The sequence below is a fragment of the Passer montanus genome, unplaced genomic scaffold (genome assembly GCF_014805655.1).
Source record: "Passer montanus isolate IOZ18808 unplaced genomic scaffold, ASM1480565v1 scaffold2, whole genome shotgun sequence".
Classification (NCBI taxonomy): Eukaryota; Metazoa; Chordata; class Aves; order Passeriformes; family Passeridae; genus Passer; species Passer montanus.
Genome location: NW_024366591.1, coordinates 18,330,507 through 18,355,478, shown reverse-complemented (window position 1 = coordinate 18,355,478; position 24,972 = coordinate 18,330,507). Strand labels below are relative to the sequence as shown.

At 38.5% G+C, this 24,972-nt stretch overlaps 1 protein-coding gene across 2 annotated transcripts in view; it reads left to right on the top strand.

The window, feature by feature from the left end:
* Window positions 1-13,745, top strand: part of SNX9 (sorting nexin 9) — a 62,779-nt gene extending 49,034 nt beyond the window's left edge. For both annotated transcript variants that reach the window (XM_039707834.1, XM_039707833.1), the window contains exons 13-18: window positions 665-742; window positions 6,130-6,206; window positions 7,241-7,330; window positions 8,754-8,868; window positions 10,299-10,390; window positions 11,679-13,745. In XM_039707834.1, the coding sequence (XP_039563768.1) occupies window positions 665-742; window positions 6,130-6,206; window positions 7,241-7,330; window positions 8,754-8,868; window positions 10,299-10,390; window positions 11,679-11,726 (500 nt within the window). In that variant the 3' untranslated portion in view covers window positions 11,727-13,745. The remainder of the gene's footprint in view (window positions 1-664; window positions 743-6,129; window positions 6,207-7,240; window positions 7,331-8,753; window positions 8,869-10,298; window positions 10,391-11,678) is intronic.
* Window positions 13,746-24,972: the final 11,227 nt, after the last annotated feature.

The following is a 24,972-nucleotide window of genomic DNA, read 5'->3' as shown; positions in this document are numbered from 1 at the left end:
ATTGCTTTTTAGGCCTCTGGAGTGGTGCTGTTCAAAGTGTTAATAATGAATGCACTCATAAATCACAGCTGATTGATGTAATTGTGATGAAGTAATGTATGCATGCATGTTCAGTAAATAGATTATAAAAACCAATTTTATTTTTCAGATACTTGTGTAATTTTTATACCTAGGTAATCTTGATTTCTAGTGCCTTTAAATATAAATTCTTTATTTGAGAAGAGTTTAGGTATTATGGGTCTGTATAATAATCTCTCTTAAAATATTAATGAGATTTATTCTTGATGTCACACTTCAGCACTTCCCCCTCTTCCTTCCCCCATGAGGGGGAGGGGAAAAAAATCTCACTGTATGCATAGGAGGACTGAGTTAGAAATGCAGTGAGATTTCATTTTTTTTATTAGCATTCACACACTGCTTCCCCAACTGTTTGTACCTTTCAAGAATCCAGATTGCAATTGCTTTATCCAGTTTGGAACATGTGTAGCAGGGGAGGGGGTAAAGAATAGGATTGTAAATATGTCACTAGAGAAAATGTAAAACCTAGTTGGTTTTGACATCTGCTTCATCAAGTTTTGGAAATGCTGCAGATTTAGTCTCACTTACCCATGTTGGTTTTTTGCCTTTGTTTCCCCTCTTTTCCTCATCCTTTTCCCACTTTCAGCACTACCCAAGGAATACCAGAAGATAGGAAAAGCATTGCAGAGCCTGGCACTGGTCTTCAGCACTAGTGGATACCAAGGTACTTCTATAGCTTCATTTGTACTTTGCTTAAAAAGAGGTATTTTAATTACATCATGCTACCTTTTTTTTTTCTTTTCTTTTCTGAAGATCTTTATGCTTTCCTCTTTGAGGGTTCTAGAAAAAATTCTAAAACCTTTCTTTTGTGTATGTTATGGGGTTTTTGTGTTCTAGTCTGCAATCTTGTCTTCTCTCACTGTATAATCTTGTGGGTTGGTAGTGATGGAAGATTTTAGTTTGATCTCTTAATATATAATCTGGTCACTGACCTAAGTGACCAAACATGCTGTGGCATGGGGCCTTGAAAATAGCTGTCACAGAACTGTTGTGTGACTTCATGATACAACAACTCCACGCGGTGATGGAAAACTTACTACAATGTTTTATAATCCATTATGTGGGCTGGAGGGTCAGGTACTGTAGCCTTTCCTTGTCCTTCACCTTTGCTTCTCCTTCAAGAGCCCTAAAAAAGAGCCTGTTGTGTTAGGTATGAAAGCTGTGGGAGAGAAAAGGAGGGCATCAATTGCTCAAAGTTTTCCTAAAATGTAGTCTTTAGACCAAGTTTAAAATATGTTAAGCTTTATTAATGTTTTCCAGACAACTGGAAAATATTTCCTCATATACAGAGTGTGCCTGTTGAATCAGTTTTCCCTGAGATTCTCCTTTCAAAGGTGTTTGAGGTTTTGGGTTTTTTCTTTCTATACTTGATAGCAAAATTACTGTCTTCTAAAACCTTAAATGCTATAGCATAGAAGCTTCCTGAAATGTTTCCCTAGAAACAACCTTAGAAATTTTAGTTGACCAGTACTTACTCTGACTACTCATCTAACTCTTGCTTTATAATCTTCAAACATTTTGCCCCATAAATGATGTATTAAAATGCAACCTTCTGAAACACAGATTCTCTGCTGCTGAAAGTATTGGAAATAGGCATTGTCCCCATAGCTTTTTCTCATCTGTGTCCTGTACTTCAACAGGATGACTGCTCAGTTAGAATTGAGCATAGCATATTGCATAAAAAGTCACTTTTGGATGTGAGAATGAAATAGAGGATTTGCGTGGTTATGTATTCTTAGCATGGGTTAGAAAACTGTAAATCCTGCCTGGATAAAATCTGTAGCAAGAAGTCTTGAGAAAGAACTGAAAATTGCTTGGGCTCTAGCACATTCTTTTGCCAGGGTAAAGGGAAAACAGTGCGTTGTAAAGCTAGGATACAAAATTGCAGATCAGCCTTAGAAAGGAAAGCTTTGATTTGATTTCCAACATCTTTGAATGGTATGAAAAAATTGATCCCATGATAGTTTGGGAACAAGGCAAGCATGTCTGTCTTTGGTCTTTGCCCAGTCATAGCTGGTTGCACCTGTATCTTGTTGAGAAAAGTCCCCTACAGATGCCTTTGCCTTGATTCCACATGTTTTGCTCTTTTCAAGAACTTGTACGTTTGTATTATTTCCAAATTAATAACTGGTCTTTGCCCAGTCATAGCTGGTTGCACCTGTATCTTGTTGAGAAAAGTCCCCTTCCTACAGATGCCTTTGCCTTGATTCCACGTTTTGCTCTTTTCAAGAACTTGTACCCTTGTATTATTTCCAAAGCAATAATATATGGAATTCTTTGCTTTTTAATTTGAGTTCCCAGGAAGAGAGAGCAAGTAAGGTGCAGATGTGGCTTTAAATGGCTTCATCACTGCTTCTCTCACTCTGTCCTGCCTGCCGCTCATGTATGGATTCACCTGATCATTCCATCAGGTACAGGACTGTGGATTAAGCAGAGTCTCTGCAAAAGACATAAGTACCTGGACTTAAACTGATAGGGCACAGCTTTCCAGATCTCAGTATATAAAAGAGGACACATTGCTTCCTATGGAGTAGTAGCTAGGCTGAGTATGATGTATGATTTTTCTGGACTATCAGTAAGAGGAATGCCTCATTCAGCCATGCTTAAGGACACTCAGTTCAGTTTCTGTTGGGAGCTGAATCTCTTCATCCTTGGTTTGTTTTTTTTATTTGTTTGGGTTGTTTTTTTGGATTTCTTGTAATACTAGTGTTCTGAAAGTTTAAGCATATAGACCACTCAGGATTGCAGTGACTGATTTGATTACAGAAGCATTTCTACTTACTGGTAGCTGACTTCTGACATACTGTGTTTACTGTTAGTTGGTTCATTTGCACAGTTAGGATGGGATGTATCTATTGCCCATACCACTTTCATCAGGGATGCCTGCTTGCTCTGCAGAGCTTTATGTGTAGTGATGTCTTCTGCCTTCTCTTGTCATTTCTAGCCTAAAATATTTCAGATTTCACCAGCCAAGATCCACTTGTTAATTTGACTCACTCTAGCTCTTTTTCTCGTGCTACAGAATGAGCCTTACCTATTTATTGCCAGCACCAGTGTGTTAGGGATCTGTCCCCAGTATTTGCAGAGGCAAGGGTACCTTTAAAACTATTAAGGACACACTGAGAGGTTCTGATTTAAATTGGCTATGGGCTTATGAACTGTCCAGTTGGTTCCAAGAATCTGCACTTTGCAAACATCATCCTGGTCCAGAAATGCATATTGGACAGTACCAGAACATGCCTAGAAGTCCCACAGCCTGGCAATGTGTTGCCTATGTTACTGTGCCATAGGATACTCTAAGGTTAACACAGCCTTAAATTGCATGGCTTCTCTTTTGCGGCACCAAATCTGGAGGAGTCTTTCTCCTATATTAAGATAATGTGAATGACTGGTATGCCATTCAGTCATAGTAAGATCTCCTAATCCTACATCACCCCTCAGGAATTCTGTTAGGCAGTTACACACAAGTTTCACTATCCTGTCAGCTAGCAACAGGCAAATCCTGCTTGACAAGCTGCTTGTGTGCTGGACATATCAGTTTGAGGTGTATTTGTCAAGAAAAGCTTTGCTGTAAGTATTTGCTACTAGTAAATCAAATTTTGTGATTTTTCTTACTGAATTATATTAAAATGAACTTTGAAAGAAAAGAAAACAAAAATACTTATTGACAAAAAAAAATCATACGTCCCAGTCAAGACCTGGAGTATTGGTTCCCCCAGTATGTCTGGTGTATGCCTTCTAAAATGATTATTACTGACATTTACCAAGCAGTTGAACTAAGAGATGTTCTATTAAACACTTCCAAAAGGCTTCTCATAGTTGAGAAGCCTTATGACAGTATATAGACTGTAAATCAATGAAAGTGTCTGTTTCTCCTTTCAACCCTGGTTGGGTTGTCTGTGGAATATTAGTGGCCATTTTAACTGCTGTTTTTATAGCTACCTTCAGTCAATGCTTTTAGGTCCCCTCTGTTTCTTCTGGGGATATATGTACTAAACACTAACATAATTTTGTTATAAATGTTAGCAACATTTGAAGCTTTCTGCTACTCCATTGATAAAAGGACCCCTGACATCCTGATCTATCCTTGCACTGGGACCCAACTCAGCTTTCACAGACTGAGTTAAGAAGGCAATTCCCAGCTTTGCAATGTTATAAATGTTAGCAACATTTGAAGCTTTCTGCTACTCCATTGATAAAAGGACCCCTGACATCCTGATCTATCCTTGCACTGGGACCCAACTCAGCTTTCACAGACTGAGTTAAGGCAATTCCCAATTTGCATTGGTTCAGAAGCTGAGATTCCAGAAAATAAAAGATGATTGGTTTTGGGAGGGTTTGTCTAGATCCTTTGAAGCTCTGATCTATGGAGGTTCCTTGAGTGAGTACAGAAGGGGAGGATTTTGTTGCTCAACTTAAATATACATACATACATACTTTACATACTTTTCCTTTTTTTTTTTTTGTCAGATAAAGAAAGTTACCATATTTCATGGCATTGTAAAATGAACAACAACATCTAGACCAACATAGCTTCTGACTCTGAAGCCACACCATGTTTTATCCCAAAATCTAGGAGTCAGTTGCCTAAGCAGCAGTTACTTCAAGGTTGCTTCTGAGCAGACAAAATAATTCTGAAATACTGAAAATATTTAAGCCTTAAGCCTGAAATAATAAAATTGATCACCCTCCAATTTTTTTTATTGTTTTACAAAAATGTGAAGATATGTTGTGAATTTTGTACCTCTTGAGTCTCACACTGGGAATTAGTGTTGGTTTTATTTTTAATTTATCCTAACAGGCCCAAATAGGAGAAAAATAATGATTTGTTTAGCAGTGTTTGTGTTACTGGACTGATTAGTTCTTAGGATCGGTCACTTTGCCTCACAGCTTTTTATGAAACCAGTCTAATGGAAAGGAGGAATTGATTGATAGAACTGAAACAACATTCAGTCATTACCTTGTTTCCTTTAGGACATGCTAAAATAAAGGAATCCTATGTAATAAATCTCTAATGTAATCTCTAATAAAGCTCTAATAAATCTCTAATGCAATCTCTAATAAATCTCTAATTAGACCATATGTTGTAGCAAAACAAAATACTTTAATGCTGAGATTAATCATTAATGAAATCTATGGTACTTTTCAATTAAGTCACTGATTAATATAGAATAAAATCAAGAAGTTCATAAAATACTAACCACTGCCTAACATCAAGACATGTCTGAAAGCATAAGAAAACTCTTTTTTTCTTAAACTGAAGTTTGATATCTGCAAACTATACCTTCGCCTTTCTACTCTCTACCTCGATTTGCTTTCTGTACTGTTGACTGCATGCTTTGGACAAGCTAACATGGATGGGAAGGTGAAGTTGCATGAAACACAAGAATGTAAGGCTTGTTTCCATCTTTGTCCCACGTAGCCTGTCCTGTTAGTAATACAGTGTTATGAGTGCTTGTGCTGTTGTCTAGCTTAGGATTTATGGTGATGTCTGTATTGTTAAGCATAGATTGTAGGGTGCTTTGATCTGTTTCATATGAGGATAAAAGTTAGAAATTCACTCTGAAAACCAGTGATTTTTATAGAGCTTGAAAATATTGTCTAAGAGTTCTCTAAAGGATCAGAAGTCTTGTCCAGAAAAAAAGTTACTTGAGCCTCCTTTTGCTTCTCTGACCTTTGAACAGTTATGGTCCAGGACTGTCAGAGAGCTCAGGACTAGTAGCACATCAGCTTTGTCAGTCCATCTTTTGTAACCCTCCTCATTCTTCCTTCCTTTTCATCCTGGTAGACTTCCTGTCTATTTAAACTACATAAAATTACTAAATGTGGAAGTAAGTAGTGCTAGTACTATGGTAGAACATTAATTTTCTACAAGACCTTCAGTTTTCCTCCTTTAATGTTTTTTTTAAATTCTTTATTTCTGCTGGTTATAAAAGGATGGCTAGCCATTTATTATTGTAAACAAGATATTTTATAAATTTGCCTTGAATCAAGGCAAGTTTCTTGTTGTACTTGACTTACTGTAATTTGAACACTGATGTTTACTTCTAGGAGAATCTGATCTCAATGGAGCAATAACAGAAGCAGGGAAAACTTACGAAGAAATTGCCAGTCTTGTAGCAGATCAGGTAGGGGTATTACAAATGCAGTGGCGTAGTGAGTACAAATATATCACTTATTTGGATTACTTCTGACTTTTCTTTTTTCCTCTTTGAATAAAACATGGCTGCTAGTGCTATAGACCAATTAAATTGCTATTAACACTTTTAAATGCATTTTCATCTTCTTTTCTACTCTGTGTCAGCTCAGGGGGAATGTGATGAGAGGGCATTTCTGTTGGTCAGAAAGCCCACATTCTGGTTTCTAAAATACTAAAGTGATTGTTTGGTTTTTAAACGTGTTCATTTTTTGATGTCTGTGAACTCTCTTCATTACTGATACAAAAGATATCAGTATTTAATACTTATTAAATTATTTAATATTTAATAATTTAAATCAAGGACAGTTATATATTTAATATATAATATTTAATCAAGGACAGTTTCTGCCTTTCCTCTGCATTCTCCAAATATCTACAGGATGCAGATTTTGCTGTTGCTCTATGTGGGATAATACCTGTGTACTGAACCTGCTCCATTGCCTTGCCATGCAGTTGCCTGCTTCAGTAAAAATCTGGCTTAAATAAACCTTGATTGGTTTTCAAGACATATCGATATTTAGCATGTTACGCTTAAAGTCTCCAAAATGCACAGACTCTTTATCTCAAGGCTGAGTCCGAAATTTCTTAAGACACCTTTCCATGTTGACAGCTAAGGAGATGCACCTGTGCATGTATGTATTTGTATATGTCATGAAAGACTGCACTGGAAACTCTTCTTGGGGGAAAAGGCAAAACCCCATCACTTTATGAGCTAGTGTTAAATGAAACAAAGAACAGAGGCATCTGCACAATGATGCTCAGTGCCTTGCTCTAAAAAGCTTATATTTTTTAAGCCTTTTCATATATGAAAAATTTGCATGAACAATTAATATTTTGGTTTGGGTTTTCTTGACTGTTTCCTTCCCTTTTTTCCCCTTTGCTTCTTCTTGGCATCATGCTTTCTTTTCTCTGATGTTAATTTGCCATAGATATTTTTACTTACACTTATGCTTTGTTTATTAGCCAAAGAAAGATCTTCACTTTCTGATGGAAACAAATCATGAATATAAGGGATTCCTTGGTTGCTTCCCTGACATCATAGCAGCTCATAAGGTATGTGAAGAGCCTTTCTTTTTAAGGGCTGGGCAGTGGGGACAGTAGCAGGAGTGGTGGTAAGGTACCCTGCATTTGTGCAGCGGCCTGGCCCCTGCTGCTGAAACACTGGAAGTTTCTGTAAACTGGGGTGTTGATTTTTAAAATAAGAAGTACTTAGAGGGAAGGAAAACAAGACTTTCTCTCAATAATATCATGATTTTCTGCTGTAGTAGAGCAGTAGAAGGTTCATGATTTTCTTCAGTTTGACTTCATGTCCCAGTGGGGTGAATAGTTGTAGTGTAAATTTGTAATATTTGAGCCTTATGTGATAGTTGATAATAAAACCATGCAAGTATTGTAGGAAAATATTAAAGTGTACTTGTGTACAGTTGTGTGGCTGGCTTGCTGATATGTGATAAATAATCATGCACTGCATAGAAGTTTCTTTAATATCAAAAACCAGAGACCAGAGCTAAGCTCTGACATTTCTGAGGGAAAGAAAACACAAACAAACAATATACCAGCAACAAAACCCAACCATTTTGTTCTTTGTAATACAAAAGCCACGGTGTATACTTTTGGATATTCTGCCTTTTTTTTTTTTTGGCCATAGAGTTTTCCTTATGGTCATGTGTCTGCTGCAATGTATTTAAGGAAACTAAATATCGTGAAGTATTAAAACAAGTGCACAAGCATGTGGGGTTGGGGTTCTTTTTGATCACTGGAGGTGTTAAATGTATAGAACAAGAACATAAGAACATACTTCTGAGAGCAACAAAGATAAAAGCATATCAGATTTATGTATTCTTTATTCGGGATGTTTCCAGTCCCTCATCCCACAGAATCAATGGGGGAAAATACCATAAAGGAGAAGAAATGTTTTTAAAACTTGAAACATAAGCCTACTGCCAAGAGACATGTAAATAGATTCTCTTGCATGTTGTTTGGCACAAATACATTGTGTAGGGGAGGCATATCTTTTTATGCTTGTTATTTGTGTGACTTGAGGATTTTCCTGAATCAATGGCATTGCACTGAGTTGTAGTCTCTTGAAAAACAGTGTTATGTTGCCTTCTCTTGTAAAATGTGCAGAAAAGGTTCTACAAGCTTTTGGATGTCAGTTATGTTGATCATCTGTAATTTGAAACTTGGTCCATTTGTCCTTTTTGTATATATCCTTGTGTATTACTGCCTGTACCAAACTCAGTTTGCTTATGATTCTGATCATGCCTGTGTTTGAAGTAACTTTTTGCAAGGACTCTTGGAATCAATAAAGTGAAATAACATACTTTGCATGAAAATGTGAGAAGGCAGAATCAATCATTCTGTGTACCTATGTGTATTGAATGCAGACTCAAAATGTAGCTAGTGGCATTTCAGATTACTGTGAACACCCCTAAGCTGACTACTCTTTTAACCTTTCTACATTTGGTTTCTACAGGGAGCAATAGAACGAGTGAAGGAAAGTGACAAGTTAGTTGCAACCAGTAAAATAACGCCACAAGACAAACAGAACATGGTGAAACGTGTGAGCACCATGGCTTATGCACTACAAGGTAAACCAAATTTTGAGCTAAATGGCAGTGTTGTAGAACTCTGAAGGACTTCTGTTAAGCAGCATACTTTGAAAGAAAATCTTTTGCTACCAGGAATAAAACCTGGGCATGGGTTATTTGTGGGGGCTTTTTTGTGACCTGCTTAGATTTTTCTAAATTGCAGTTATTTTGCCTCTCCCTTTTTTTTTTAAATCTCACATCGCTATTGCAAAAAACACATATTTTGAAAATGCAATTTAAACATCCCAAAACAACTTCCCTAGACTGATTCTTTGATTTGGAAGTGATAATGTCTCAAATTAAAAGCATGGACTGTGATGCAAGAAGCAGGTCACTATTAGCAGAAATGTTTCTCTGATTTTTAGTTTAGTCAGACATAATCCATCTCCCAGATGAGATTCATGTTCTTTTGGATAAGATCTTTATTTCCTGGATGTTTTTTGAATGATCTTTTTCCTCTTTAGGTTAGAGGTGTTGTAAATATAAGGTGCAACATACCGCACTAGAAAAACTGGGGAAGTGAGGAGTCAGGGCTCAATCCTGCAGGATATCAAGCCATTAAGTGCATCCTGTGACTGACTTCAATGAGATTACTCATTACTGAGGGGGTTGCACCATTTATAGATGATTTAAAGCCAAGAGTACTCGATATATTATGTGACGAAGTCAGAGTAGCACGCAAAATTGATTTTAAAAACAACCAAGAAAACTCCTCATTTCCTTCCTCTTAGTCACAGTGACGCAAAAGGATTGTGTTTTATGTGTGGTAATTGTGGAAGAGACTTCTAGGATGAGTTTTACAATGTAGCATATTTCTTCTCCCTCCACTGATATCCCAAAATATATTTAAGAACTTCTTTGAGCTATAAGCTGTGATCTGAGATATAGAAATTGATGTAAGGTGTTACAGATTCAGTGATGCTGTTTCTCAGGTATCTATTGAAACAGCGTAAGTCAAGAAGGAGTCACACAATACTGGTTGTATCATTTATGTTCTTTTTTGTTGAGCTAAGTATTTACAACTATGGCTTACAACTTGATATCTATACCCTTGGAAATCTGAATGTCCAAGCCAAAATTCTGTTGGAAATCCTTCAGGAAGGAACAGTTACCTCAGTAGAAGAAAATCTGCTTATATTTTTTATCGAATCTTTGTGCACCTGAGTATTGTAATACAAGAACCTGGCTTTGTCCAGGAAGCGCCCAGGTTGGTGTGTAATTGATTTTAATTACACACCAATCTGACACACAGTTCCTCTATAACTTGAGTGCTGCAAGCAGAACAGGTTGTGGAAGCATGAGAACAGTCCTCCCCTGCTGGCAGGGCTGGACACTGAGCTTACTGCAGAGTAACTAACTTGAACTGAGTGAAACTGTTCCTAATTATAAATGCTTCTGTTAAATAATTTGTCTCCTGGGTCTGATTGCAGCTGAGATGAATCACTTCCACAGTAACCGGATCTATGACTACAACAGCGTCATTCGTCTCTATCTGGAGCAGCAGGCACAGTTCTATGAAACGGTAAGGGACAGGGCTGAGCCCTGTTTGCTTGGCATGTACTGTGCTGCTGCTTTTATAGGAAATACAGGGTTTAATCCATGCTCCCACGGAGCAGACATTTGAAGAATTGTACAAAAAATGGTAAAAGGAATTGTAAAAAAACCCTGAGAACTGAAAGAATGAGTTAAAATAATATTTTCCTATAGATACTTTCTTATGTACATGATTGTTACAATAAACCCAGTAGAAATAAGAACCACTGCTCAGCCACCATATTGTTGATAGCTTGATTTTTTTCTTCCCCCCAATGCCTGTACTAGGGTTACAAAGAATTTTAGCTCTCCAATGTGTAGTAAGCAAGGCCTGCTGCACTGAACAGAACAATAAAACATTTCAACAAAACTTTCCTCCCATAGGATGGGAATGAGAAGGGAAGCTTTTGTGATTTAAAGCCTGATGTATACAAGTGTGGGGCAGGAGGGACAGGAACGTTTCAGGTGACATTAAATATTTTAAAGTTGAGCACTCTCCCTACCACTGTAGTTCTCATTTAACAGTGTTCTCATGCATGTATCCTTTGTGATTTTTTTAAAAATAAACCAAGAACAAGGTTTCTAAAGTGATATGCTGGTAAAACATTTGAGTTTGAATGTGCTGCAACCTGACTTCTATCACTAAAAGGAGTCTCATAAGTAACTGGTGCCCCTTCACAGCCATAAAAGTTGCCAGTGGAGCTTCAGAGGTATCTTTAGTGGGTGACAACGGTAGGTCCCCCATCAGGTCACTTTGCTGACTTTCCTTGACACATCTGGTGGGGTTAGGCTTAGCTTGCCCCTTACCATCATTCAGTCTCTTGTCCACTCTATTTCAATCCTTCTGGTTGCAGCCCCACCAGTTTTCTTCTACCAGTGCTGTCTCCCCCAGTACATGTTCACATGTGGGGTCACAGCTACCATGAGAACTGTGGGGAGTGCACAGGAACTCTGTTCTGATGTTTCAGCCTTGCTTCAGCAGGGAGGTGAGCTTCCTGGAAAATCTGGCTTTGTTCCTGTGGCTCTCTGGTGCAGTGCAGTGCTGTACAGGCAGAATAACAGCCCTGCCTACAATGCTTTCTCCAACACAACTGGAGCAGTGAAAGTACAAAATTAACAAGGCAGAAAGTGTATATATGAGAAGTCTTTATAGTGGAATATTTTGAGAGTCCTGCATACACAAAACCTGCAGTAATGCCTGCAGTTTTTAATCATATTTCTGCACAGTGTGAAGTGACTACATATTAAAATAAATATCTTCTGTTTCTTTGTTTCAGATTGCACAGAAGCTGAGGCAGGCACTCAGCCGCTTTCCTGTGATGTAGAGAATATGGAGTATTCAACAATACAGAACAACTCCAAAGTGCTTTTCTGATGTGGGGGCAATGCTAATGAAAACTTGTTAGCCTTTGCAAAAAAAAAATCCCAAAAAACCCCAAACCAACAAGAATCAGTTGTAAAAAAAGTATTATTTCAAATTTTACTTTATCAGCCTAAATCATTCAATAAGGCTCTCCTGTCTTGAAAGCTCTCCCATTTTTATCATTATTTAAATAAAAACAGCTAGGTAATGCTGTCAGTTATAGGGATCTAAATTATCAAACTGATATACTGCCATGGTCTTCACAAAGACTAGTCTATCAATTGTTATTCCAAAAACTCTGGATCAACACTAGAGTGGTGCATTTGTAGCTCTTTTTTTTTTAAATGGGAAAGCAGACAAACTTAAGAAAATTACCTAATACTCATTATATTAAGTTGAGCTCTCCAGCAATTCAGTAACCAGGAGGAATTATATTCATGTATGTTTCTGCACATGGTTGTGATAATCTCCTGAATGAATGCTTTGTTCTTAAGTTTTGTTTCCCATAAGCAGCCATGGCATTCTGCTCCCAGTATGACTTCTGGCAAATATAAACCATTCTTCCCTCTCTTCTTTTTCCTTCTAACTAAATCTTGTTCTTGTGGCGCACCACCTCGGAGCTTATGTCAGGCTCACTTTTTCACTATGCACTGTGTAAGAAGACAAAGTACAAACAAGGAACGAGCCATTCAGGAAAGTGTGAAAAACAGTTTTCCATACCAGCACTTTGACACCCCCAATGTTATGCCATAAGGCACTGGTGTTTCTCAGTGCTGTACAGGGCCAGCTTCCCCTCTGACAGTTTGTACTGTTTCAGCAGAGGGGACAATGCCACATCTAACTCCAACTAGTAGACATCCCCAAATTCCAACTAAGCTCAGGTCTTCATGTAGTAGTATGGTGTGCTATTGGTTCAGGTTGACTTTTTGTTGCCTTCTAATGCAAACTCAAAGGTGACAAAGGTACTGAATAACATCATTAGTTATTACACAAACTCTGTTCTTTGATCATCATCTTTTATCAAGTGACCCAGTATCCTCTTCCATACTACTGAAATACCATTTGAGGCCTTGGCTTTTCACAGAATCAAACCAAAAAAGCCACCACCAACTGTGTTCACAATGGGCACCAAGTACAGTAATTCATTTCTTGCCATAGGCAAGCAGGAAAGCCAAAACACAGTTTCTACTAAAATGTGCCTAGCAAATAAATATTTTAGTTTAAAAAAAAAAAACTAAAAAGGCATTTTACCAATAAGCCATTCTAAGTGACGGGTACAGTCTGCCAGTTCAATAGTTGCCTTACTCTGTTTTGCATTGGTGTTACTTTTCTGTGCTAGAAGGAAAATCTGGGTCTGCCTGAATAACCTGAAACCAAACCAAGCCAGACTAGGCCTAAGTCTAGATGCTTCTTAGTGTCACGAGTTTTGTTCACCTTTTATAAACCTTGTCTTTTTCTCCTCCCAATTTTAGTTTGCTTCCAGAATTCCATAGTGCAGTGTTGTTTGATACAGCCATTTAAATATGTACAAATTGTAAAGAATGTGTATAAATGTTTTACACCAAATGTAAGATCTGCTTGCATGTAGAAGCAGCTTATATAATAAATTGTTACAATGTGTACAGTAAATTCTGAAATCACTTTTTCAAGCCAGCATTTTTTTAGCATTTGTATATTCACTTTTTGGTAATGAAATCTCTTTGTAACAGACTCTTCATTTGGGAGGGGGAAGGGGGTTCTTTTTACCAATCCTTAAATAGCTCCATATGCACTAAGTTGAAAGCTCTTTATCTTGAATAGATTGTTTTGGAATCTTAAGTGTAAGCTCTGCATTTCCAGTGCAGGGAAGCTATGACAGTAGCAACTGTGTCAGATGCAACATTTTGGCAAAAAAACAAAGAAAAAAAAAAGAAAAACTGTTTAAAGATTTCTAGTAAAATGAAGTTAAACTGATAATAAATATTTATGTATATCCACCAGACTATTTTATCTTTTTTTTTAAATCATCATGTTGATTTTTAACAGGATGAATGCAGTATGAGGCAAATCCTCCCTGTAGCTTTTCACCAGCTTACACACCGGCCAGATGAATGAGGAAGCATCCATGTGTCTTCCATAAAGCAGGCATCCCAACTGGATGGTATAATAGTGCTAGTGACTGCAAACCAGCAAAGGCTGTGCATATGTTGTAAGCTTTCTTTATTCAGGTCAGTCCAGCTCGTGGCTGATGGAACCCTCCTGACTGCAAATAAGTAGTAGAGCACAGTGCTACTGTGTGTTCCTGGCTTTGTGTCAGCATGGTGTTGACCCAGAATAGAAATTTGATTGTCTTTGATATTTGTTTTTTAAATTAGACATGAATAGTGGCATAGTTTAATTGCATGAGTTGGGGGCAAGAGAAACTGTGCACACTAAAGATGTAGTCATAAAACAGAAATAGCAAGTTAGTGCAAGGCTTGAGCAGTGCTCTCCTGTGTTTTGTTTGTCATAGCTCAATAATTAGTGTCTGCAGCATCAACAAGCCTTACTACTGTTTCCTGGCTTATGTTTTCCTTCCAGGGAGAGCCAAACACTGGCATTAGCCCAGTGACTTCATAAAAAGGCATCAACTGCCCAAGCTGTTGGGTTTAACTTTATACTTTTAATTGCTTATTCTGTTACTGCAACTACATCCGTTTTTAAAAAATAAAAATGTAGCTGTACAGAGAGGAAAGATACCTGGATTTCTTGTTTGCAATCCAACATGAGATTAAACTGCAGCAGCAGACTCTGTTACAGGGTGTGGTTTTGGAGGTGTTCTGTTGACTGCAATTAGAGAGTTCTTCAATAAGCCCTAACTTTACAGGAGTATGGAAATTTTTACACTCTTGAGCAAATTCCTGTTTCTGTGACAAGATAATTGAGAAAGTACTACCATAACATACACTCAACTCTGTAAATCCTAATTAAATAATACATCAATTTTACTGCTTCCGAAATTAGTGTAGTTCAGGCTCTTAGAAGGAATTCAGACTAACAGCCTTGTAACGAAAATTCTCACAAAGGAAGAGATGCATCTCTGGTGCTGTGGCTGAGTTTGACATAAACCAGACACTGCCAGTCTGGATTGGCCAAAATTACTCTCTCCACAGTCTCAGGACATGCAGTCCAGCAGCAAGGAAAGCATTCACTAGGCAAGTGTCCTGCCACTGCTGCTTCTGCCTTTTGTATGGCTTCCAACGAAGACGTGTGCATGCACCAGGCAGAGGCTGGTCAGTTGGCAAGGGGCAGGGGGTCTTTGGTCAGTGGTTTTTTTCACATACTTTCCTGTAACTCTTCTGATAAAATTAATGCTAACATCTGAGGTAACCACTTGAGCAGAAAAAACCCTTCTTTCCTGTCTAAACAACTCTAACAAAAACCACCTTACAGAATTAGAAATATATTGACTGGCTGGTGACCAATCCGCCCATTCTGTCGCGTGGCAATGTCAGTTACACCCATGCTGCTTCAAAGAACATCTGAGTCACAAACTTGGATTAGCTGTTTTTCCCTTTTTTTTTCCTCTCCCATGGCTCTTTGCACATGAGTTGTGACTCTGAGATTTTGCAGTATTTTTGGGATACTGAATTTAAACTGGCTTAATTTCTGTGTCTTACAAAGAACGTGTTTGCCTATTTGTCATCTTCTGGGCCTTATAATCTTTCCTCATTGGCCAGATTTTCTTAAACTATCCTAATTTTTTTTGTGTTCCTTTAGATTCCAGCTAGTATTCTTACTGCCTTCCTGCTGAACTTTCTGAACTCTAGGTTCTTCTCATTTACAGATTTAAAAATTGTTTGCTTCACAATAGCATTTATTAGTTTATTTGAACTGATCCTGTCTGCCTGAAGCCAGCTTTCTCATTTTTACTAAATATTGTTCTTCCCTTATTCTAACCTGTGGCTGTATTCTGTCAAAATACATTTTTGTATGTCACAGTTTTCTGTCGGGGCTGAAGTAAGACTACATGTAATACTTATTGTTTTCTGTTAACAACAGACTTCTGCTACCCTTAGTTCTCCTTTTATACCTATCATCTTCAACAACTATTCATTTTTAAAATATATTTGCTAATAAACTTGTCATAGCACACATTTGTCAATTCAAGTCCACTTTTAATTCACGTTGCCTTCTGTTGCAATTAAATCTCAGTGGATCTAAATCTAAAATTTTTACTCTTCAAAGGTTTTTAGTCTTGTGAAATGTCATTCCCAAAAACCACAAATATTTGATGAACTGTTCTCCTAAAAAGTATGTAATTCTAAAGACGTAATTAAGTTGCTAGCTCCAAGAGGTTTGTTAGAGGTCATCTTAGAAGAACAACAAACAGTATTTTTAAAATAACAGAAAACATGGGAAGATTGTGGGGGCTTTTAAAAAAACAGTATTAAGTGGTTTGGTTTCTTTTGAATTGTATTTTAGTTACTCGACCCTAGTTATTGACCTGTCCCTATTAAATTGCTTGTCAGAGCATCCTCCCACACCCACCTGTGTGATTATGTGAAGCCTCAATGACTAATGGGTTTGGTCACTCACAGGAGATGTGAAAATAGTAGGACACCAGACTGAAGTTTATAGAATGAGGATTGTAAAGAACATGCTCTCTTCCTTTTGATACCAAAAGAGAGGATAAAGGGGTTGAAAACAGGGCAATAATAAACTGGAAGACAAGACAAGCCTTTAATTTGTGACCATTTATAACAGCATATCTGAAGAAAATCAGTCTGTTTAAAAAAACAAAACAAATACAGGTGTGGATGGAACTGGGTACTAAATATAACAGTATTCCAATGGCAAAGCTAAATATTTATCAGCCTTCATTCAATCTGTAATTGCATCAAGATTTAGGTTTGTTAAGGCACTAGCTGTTATACTCTATAGCCCTTCGTATAAAGAGTAGTAGCAGTTTCTAGGACTATGAATTATTTGGAATAATAATTATGTAAAATAATTTGCAAATAATATGGCCATTTCAGACACAGTTCAAGAAACACAAACTCTTTGTAATATTTGTAAATCTAGACAGAAGTTGATCTCTTAATCCTATTAAATGAAAAGATTAAATTTATCACTTCATTATGTTCACTTTTCTGCTTCATATTTTGGAGGAAGAGTTTCTCTCTGCTCCCACATGATCCTTGTGCATTGCCTGCTCATCAAGACCTTTTTGGACCCATCAAAATGTTTTGTACTTCTGACATACACTGCACTACATTCACTTTGTTGGCATCTCTGAGCCCCTGTATCTGCTGTAGGGCAGGAGGGGGTCATTGCTGGTATGTTCTTGCCATTGTGTAAGAGTGTTGGGAGGGCTTTGGTAAGCACAGCACCCCCTTACAATACTGTCAGCACTCAAAGCTGTACTACAAATCTGAAATATCCACTGACAAAGTTAAGTCCGTTAAAATTCTTATGTGAGAATTCAAACTTTGTGTTTGGTTGAGGTTTTTAAACATGTCACTATAATGTCCAATGGCAAGCTGGAAACAAAGCCCAAAATGAGAGAGTGATGCTGTTTATCTAATGTTCATCTATCTATATTTTATTATTTTTAATCAAATTCCAAGCCAGACACAGAATCTTGTCAAGTTTGGTGTATCCAGTAACTCATCAAGTTAAACTCTTGCAAAAGGAAAAGCTGCCTCAAAAGTAAGGGCCAAATTGGGGTGAGGGTAATTTTTCTAACTGTTGACTAGTTCCTGACTAGTTGAGTCGTATTTTTAAGCTCAGTAAAGATTTTGTTTAAAAATTCAACAGCTGGGAGAGAAGTGAAAACTTAAAATATAGCATCTGTTGCAATATAGTAAGAAAATACAAACCAGGCTGTTTGCTGCTGGGATGGATTTGCTGGGCTTGACACACTGCCCCAGAAGATTCCCATCTGACTGCACTCACCAGGACTGCACCATTCCAGACTGGTTATGCCAGCAGAGAGAACTGAGGAATAAGAAAATTCTTTATGTGCCTTCCCTGTTTAAGTAGTGACACTTTTCTACCTGGCTACAAATTGGACCTACCAAACTTAAAGCAAGGACTTTGTTCCAAACCTCTGGGAAGGAGGTAAGTCTAGAACACTTCTTCCCTACTTTGAGCATGTTTATGTTTGTTTAGCAAGAGTAACAACTTGTGCCAGTCTATCTGCTGCTTACAACCACAGTCTTAATGCTTGGCAGAAAGGAAACAACATCCAAAAAAGCCTCCCAAACAAATAAATCCACAATGCAACTGTTCATGAAAATCTTCCAAATTATAAACCAAATTCACAATCACTAAGAGGAGGTTGATATCCACAGACTGCAATACTACAAGATAAGTCTGCAGGATGGCTTCAGGATTTGGGATCTATTAAAAGTGCTGTAAAATTATCACTGAAAAAGGACAACTTGCAGGAACTGGAGTGGTTTCACAGGGGATTGAGGGGCTGCTCCTAGTTCAGGAAAATTGTAGGTGCTATCTGGCACAGCTCCCCTCTGAGCAAGGAGTTCATATTGTAATTATCTAGTGTTAGAATCTAATAAAAATGACTGGTGGTTTTGAACCATTTTTAAATAGTAAAGTAAAACAGCCCTTCCTGAAGGGGATTTTTTTGTCACATGGTAAAAAACCCCAAAACCCAACCCACAAATAAACACTGTAGTGGGTGTTTGCAAGGGAGCCCGAGCAGACACTTGCAGCTAGGCCCTGGGCTGTTTCTCACTGCTGTGGATGGAGCCAGAGAACAGGAATCAGCTCAGGTCCACTGCTGAACCCTGGTTGGGTCTGGGTGCGTGTGGCACACAGGTCTGCTGATGAACTCTGCAGCATGGAGAAGGACAGGACAGACGAGCACTGTCACTGTCTGGTTCTGTCACAGGCCCAGGAAGCAATGACGCCTCAGCTGACCCACTGCAGCCAGCTAAGATCTTACAAAGCAAAGTGGTTCTGCCCTGTGTTTGCCAAAGAGGCTGTGCTAGACAGCTGCTGGCCCTGGGGGAGAGGAGGTGTTGAGTGTGAGTGTAGCTGACATCTGGCATGGCAAGGAAACACTGAGAAATCTGTCTCAGGATACCTTAGATTTTTCTCCTGTGGGACTCCAGCTACCACTAAGTTCAACTCAATAGCCAGCATTAGGCTATTAGTTCAAGTGCAGATAAACAAAAAGTCGTGTAATCACCTTTATCAACACGTATAGATGTGCTTCTTCAAGCAGCAGTTTGCTTAAAAGTAGTCATAAAGACTTCTCTGCAATATGTTGTATCCTGACTCATCCATTCTGAGCAGCAGCTTCTACAACTAAATGGAGATTAGTTAATCTGACTTCCCAGAGGCATTTTTAAACTCACAGAGCATCTCTGCTTTTTTTCAGGCAGACTATGAACTCTCTGCATCAGTGTTTCCATGTGGAAAGGATCTGCACTGGTTCTGGCCCTTCCATGTAGTTTGCAATAAATCTCCAAGACCTGACAAAGTCTATTTCAAATTTCTGGAATAAGTAAAGAGAGAATTCTGCTGAGCTCCCACAAAAATATGCAGGGAATATTATTCAAGATAGCTACTCTGTACCCTCAGCATAGGAAATCTGTCACTGCACCCACCTTTTTAAAAGTCACAGGAAGTAATTGCAATAGCTCTAGGTATCAGGGTCACTAATTACAGAATCTAACCATCAGTGGACCAACTGGGCAAAAAGCATCAGAGGATGATACAGGGGGAGGGACAGAGAAGAGGAAGGGTAATGGGAGGGCAGCAAGAAAGGCAATCCAAAGAGCTCCTGATATAGAGGTAACAACAGCAGCAAACACATTGCACAAGCTGAATCCTGGTGGACAGGGTCTGTGACACAAGGGCTCTTACTCTTGGCTTCAGAGGGGTGACATGAGCTGGCTTTTCCAGCCACACCCACACAAGGTCCTTCCACTACACGCCCCCTCCCTGCCAAACTGCTGATAGTATTTTGACCTGCCCACCCTCTGTGCTCATCCCTTCCCACACATAACAGCATTCCTGGGTCACTGATACTGCTGGGGTGTCTGTAATGGTGGATGAAAGTGAGAAAATGTCCCAGGAATTGAGCACAGCCTACAGAGAAAGATGTTTTCTCACCTCCCTTTCACCCAGGTAACTTTTGAGATAAACACACACAGAGACACACACATATTTGGAGAGGAAAAAAAAAGAATAGTAGTGTGCAAATGAGTTAAAAAAATACGTTTATTTGCATGTACACATAGTCTGTGGATTTAACTGGTGCATTAGAATAACATACCAAAATGTTTGTTCAAATAACTTGGAACCTTGGTATTCTCTCAGTTCTTCTCTTTTCTGGACTGTTCCCCTCATTCACACACTGTGCTTTGTCAGCTACCCCTTTACAGCAGCACTGGCAGAGATAACACCTCAATCTACAGTCCTCCTTTCCTTTCAAGAAAAACATATGCTATTCACTCTGCCTTCACCAGAAATGGGGCTGTGAAATAGCTTGACTCCTTAGGCAGTTCGCTCTATTTTACCGTTTTAGTTTTTATTTAACCTTCTCCAGTTCAACACTGGTGGTTATACTGAGGAACTCCATTAATTATTGTGATTTGAACTAGTTCACATTCACCGTCTTTTCAAATTATTCAGTCTAAGTTACGTTGCCATAAAGCTGCTGAGAAGCAGAGGAACACCTGAGATTTATTGCCCAATGTCATTCAAGCAGTTCAAGCAGTTGAAAAAAGACCAAACCCCCAGTCTTTCAGGTAAACAAATGTGTTCTCTTCCCTCATAGGAATGCATTACTACAGTGCCTCTTGCTCCCCTTGCTCTTTGGTCTGAAACCTCTGCTAAATCTGAAAATTAATGGACAGGGCTTTCTAAAGCATGGGGAGGCATAACACCACAAAGCATCTGTTTATAAAGTGAAATGAGAGAAAGAAGCCTAACTTAATTTTAAAAGCACCACATATGCTGTACTGGAAACAACTCAAATGGAAAAAATGTTGAATATTTGATCATAGAAGAGAGAATCTATGCATGCAAGACATTTTGTGTTCCTTTTAGACAGTGACTGAATGACTCTTTTTGCTGTGTGTAGTCCATTATCAAAGGCATGAACTAGAAATTCTATATCTTAAGGTAGATGCAGCAAACAAATCCCAAACCTTAAACCTGGGGCATATTTCCCACTGAATTTTGATGTACCAACTGAGATTCTGGATTGTATTTCAGATTTTGGAGAAATTAACCTACTCATTCCAGAGATATAAGGTTTTTCTCAGTAGTTGTAGGATGGTGGTACTGGTTGTGAAGGGGCTGATTTGATTGTATTAAAGAGGTGTTCTCCAAATAGAAAATTATTTTCAACCCTTTTTTTTCATTCAAATACATAAATAAATCTGAAAGTTTTAAATGGACAGGTTATGTCCAACATTCACTTTTGTTCACCAAAAAACCCAAACCACTTTAGTTTTACTTTTACTTTAGCTTTATGTTTTATATTCAAGAAAAAAACAGAACTGGAATGTGAGAGAGCTTTAAGATATAATCCTCCACTGGATTTATATACACATTTCTGTTAACACAGAACATGTGCTCATCTCATTAACAAAATCCTGTTATAAAACACTACAACTGTAAATAGCCAGTACTGGACGTAAACTTAGTTAACATGTCCTATTATCTTCAATCAACTCCCACTAATGTTTACACACAGAAAATTCATAGAAGATACTCTCCCTTGAATGTCTGATCCCACTGAGGGTAAACTAGAGTTCAATAAGCTTTAAAAGAATTAACATTCATTAGTTATGAACAGAACATGGAAATGCCATTCTCTTTGCCCTCTCTTCCTACCCCCCCATTTCTAAATGCCTCATTATAGGTCTCATCTACCCTGTATGCTGCTTTGTTTTTTCAAGTATAGTCTATGTTACCAAATAGGACAAGATAACTAAAGATTTTTATATTAACAGAATTAATTTGCAAATTAATCATAGTAAAAGGGATCAAAAGTTAACATTTTCCTCAATAAATAGAGTGTACCACCAAAATTATCCAGAAACATCTGAAGTCCTGCTGTCACTTTCCTGACTGCATTTTGTCCTTGACCTTCCTGTTTTTTGTATGATTTGGTTACTTTAAAAATACAAGGAGGGGTGTCTTATTATTTTAAATTATTTAGCTTTCAGGTCCATTGTCTCAATCATAATCAGCTTTCTGTTGTGTTCTTGCATTGCCCACTCTTGTATTCATATGTTTCTCTCTGTCTAGTAACAACATCCCAACAATGAAACTTAAAGGATTCTGAACAACCATGACAAGTCTGTTTTTCTTTCTTACAGATACAGAGCATCAACAGAATAGTGAAATTCTTATTTAAGAATGGAGTTAGGAATCACTTTGTTGCAGGCAGTCTCTTCCAGTAATACAGTGTCACACCATCTGTGAAAATGACTGCCACTATGTACTGCTGGAATGCCATAACTGGCAATGTGGGATTGCCTCTTCCTGGAGTTTTCTTCACAGCTGATTCCTGAACAAAGGAAGGTGTTTCTTTTGCCTCACCAAATCTATATCCCTTGGTATGGAGTAACCAATAAACTCAGCTTTCACTGTTGATAAGCAAGAGAGGTGTGCACAATTTTTGATGATGAGGCATGTGCTCACTGAGGAAAAATGCCAACATACTTGCTGCAGCTCTTCCTGTGCAGATATTAAGCAGCCCACTTTAAATTCAAAATTTCTATTTTATTAAACATTTTGTTTTTCCTAGCAGGAGTTCCAGAAAATGAGGCAAGTGGAAAACTCTGTGGCTTCCTAGTCCTTTGAACATAAGAAAAGGATACCTACAACTAATCATAAGCATGTCAGTCTGGAGGAAAGAATAAAAATTTTATCTGGTTGTCTGGTCACTACTGCTGCCTAAATAAACGCCATCTGACTAATGCTGCTCTTCTGCACATAGTTTTGGGATGAAGAATGTTAAGCTTTAAAACAGCTGCTGTTACTGAAAATAGTCTCTTAGTAAGAAAAGGCCTGTGAATGCAGTCAATCTGCCTCTCCAGAGAGCTCTCTTTCACTTAGCACACACAGAGTTAAAGTATAGGTGGAAGAGGAGGTGAGAAATTCCACTGACTTCCCAGCAACATAGTTTTTCATTAGCAGCATTTCTAAAACTGTTAGCACTCCACCAGAGCATCTCTCAACCACTTCTGGTACACCTTCAGAGCTTGTGTTCACAGCCCAATCTTCTGCCAATCTGGAGCTACAGCCTGCAGCCAGACAGACCCCGACTCAGTCCGAGCCTAAAGCTAGTTTGCTTCCAGTCCAACCACCTTGAGCAGCCAGACCTGCTGTTCATTCACTTGAGAAGGAAGTTTATTCACCCAAGCAAGGAGCTGCAAGATTTAGGCTACTGATATACTTAAAGTCAGGCATAAGTTTAGCTCCTGCTGAACCAGAAGCTCAAGTCTGAGCCCATGCACTCACCCTCCCCTTCCAAATAACTGGTTAGAGAGTAATATGGTACAGACTAATTAGCATTAAAATTTCTTTTTCCTTTTGTAAGGATCACAGACCCCAATGGCAAGGAATAAGGGGAGCTTGTCAGGAAAGGTTGGAAACAGGATAGGAAATTTGAAAATATTGTCACTAACTGAAGCAAAGAAAATGTCCCTGCATCTCTCCTCTTACACTCATGGCAAGGTCAATCATTCTTTGTCAAAATCTAAACAAAACATACTAATTTATCCCTCATGTTTCTCATGCTCTTCAGTTATTGTTGAGGAAATGCAGTTGATGTTGGTGAGTAACAGTGGCCTAGCTCAAACTACATTGGACTGTCTCTGTAACAAAGCACCAGATGTCTTTTGCACACAAAGGTCTTTACTAGGCCAAGAGAAGTGTAACGAGCTAGCACAGAAATCTCTTCTCTCACCAACAGTGTTAAGAGTTGACATTAAATCCCCACAGTTACTTTCAGAGCAACATTTTGAGCACTTTAGCCTAGAAGTTATAAATGCTTCTCTGTGTCAAATTCAGCTGTAAATAAAATTCTTTCTAATGTTAGCTAGAAAATGTGGAAACATAGTGGAAATTTTTGCATATTAGCAGCAGTCACTTGTTTTGAATGCCATGTGCAGGAAAAAATATGCTGAGATATTTCCCCTATTTCTTCTTTACTTGCTAAAGTCAAAAGTTTGTCATAAAAGGCAAAACCCAAACTGTTTTCAATGACCTTGTAAGCACACACATTTCCTGAGGAATTTGTGAGCACTGAGGCTATGTGCAAGTGGCCAAAAATTCTGAGGAAATGCCATCATGTATTTAATCTCAGAGCTTCAAAAAGTTACTGAAAAAGCTATTTCAGTAGCATAATATTGGACAAAGAAAAGTATCTTTTGTTTGTTTCTACGGTGTCTCACCTAAGCTTTTTGTAGAGCCCCAGACTGCAAGTTCACTCAATAGTACATAAAGACAGACAAGTAATACTACAGGGACACCTGTCCTATACCCTGAAGTCCAGGATAAGGGGTTCACACAGCTATTCCAGGCAAAGCAGACAGCTAAGCCAAATTCTCTTTACTCTATCCAGCTCTTCTAAACTCTGTCTCGCAACATCCCTGTTGTTCCTCTTCAGATGGTCTTCACACAAACAATTTCACCTGCTAAGAGCAGCATGCAGGACTCTTTTTTAGGGAGGCAGCTATCCAGACCCTGGAAACATCCTTTACCAGAAGGACCTAGGAGCAGGAGTCATTATGATGCATAGCAATTCTTCCAAGGTAAACAAGGAGCTGGGGAGGAGAAGGGGCTGGAAATTCAAACCAAATGGAGTGACTTTGAAAAAGATAGACGTGTTCAGACATTACACTGAGGTAACCACTGAGGTAGCAGCTGATTGCTTATAAATATGCACAAACACAGTGTGGACATTGTCCTCAACACAATTTGTACCACAGGTGAGTTAACAGGAACTGAACTTGATTTGGTAGCTGAAGGCTGTGTCCTCCTACCATGGAGGCTGCCCCTAGCATACCACTGCTGCAATTTTGTTTGAACTGCATGTCACATAGTTCCACAGCCAGCAGACATCATCAGACCTCAAGGATCCCTGCCCTTCTGATCCAGAGGGAGAAGGATCTCCCTGCCCCTATGAAGACAGGAGCTGGAAAAGGAGTTGGAAAGAGAAAAGGTAAGCAAAGGGACACTGCTGCAGGCAAGAGATA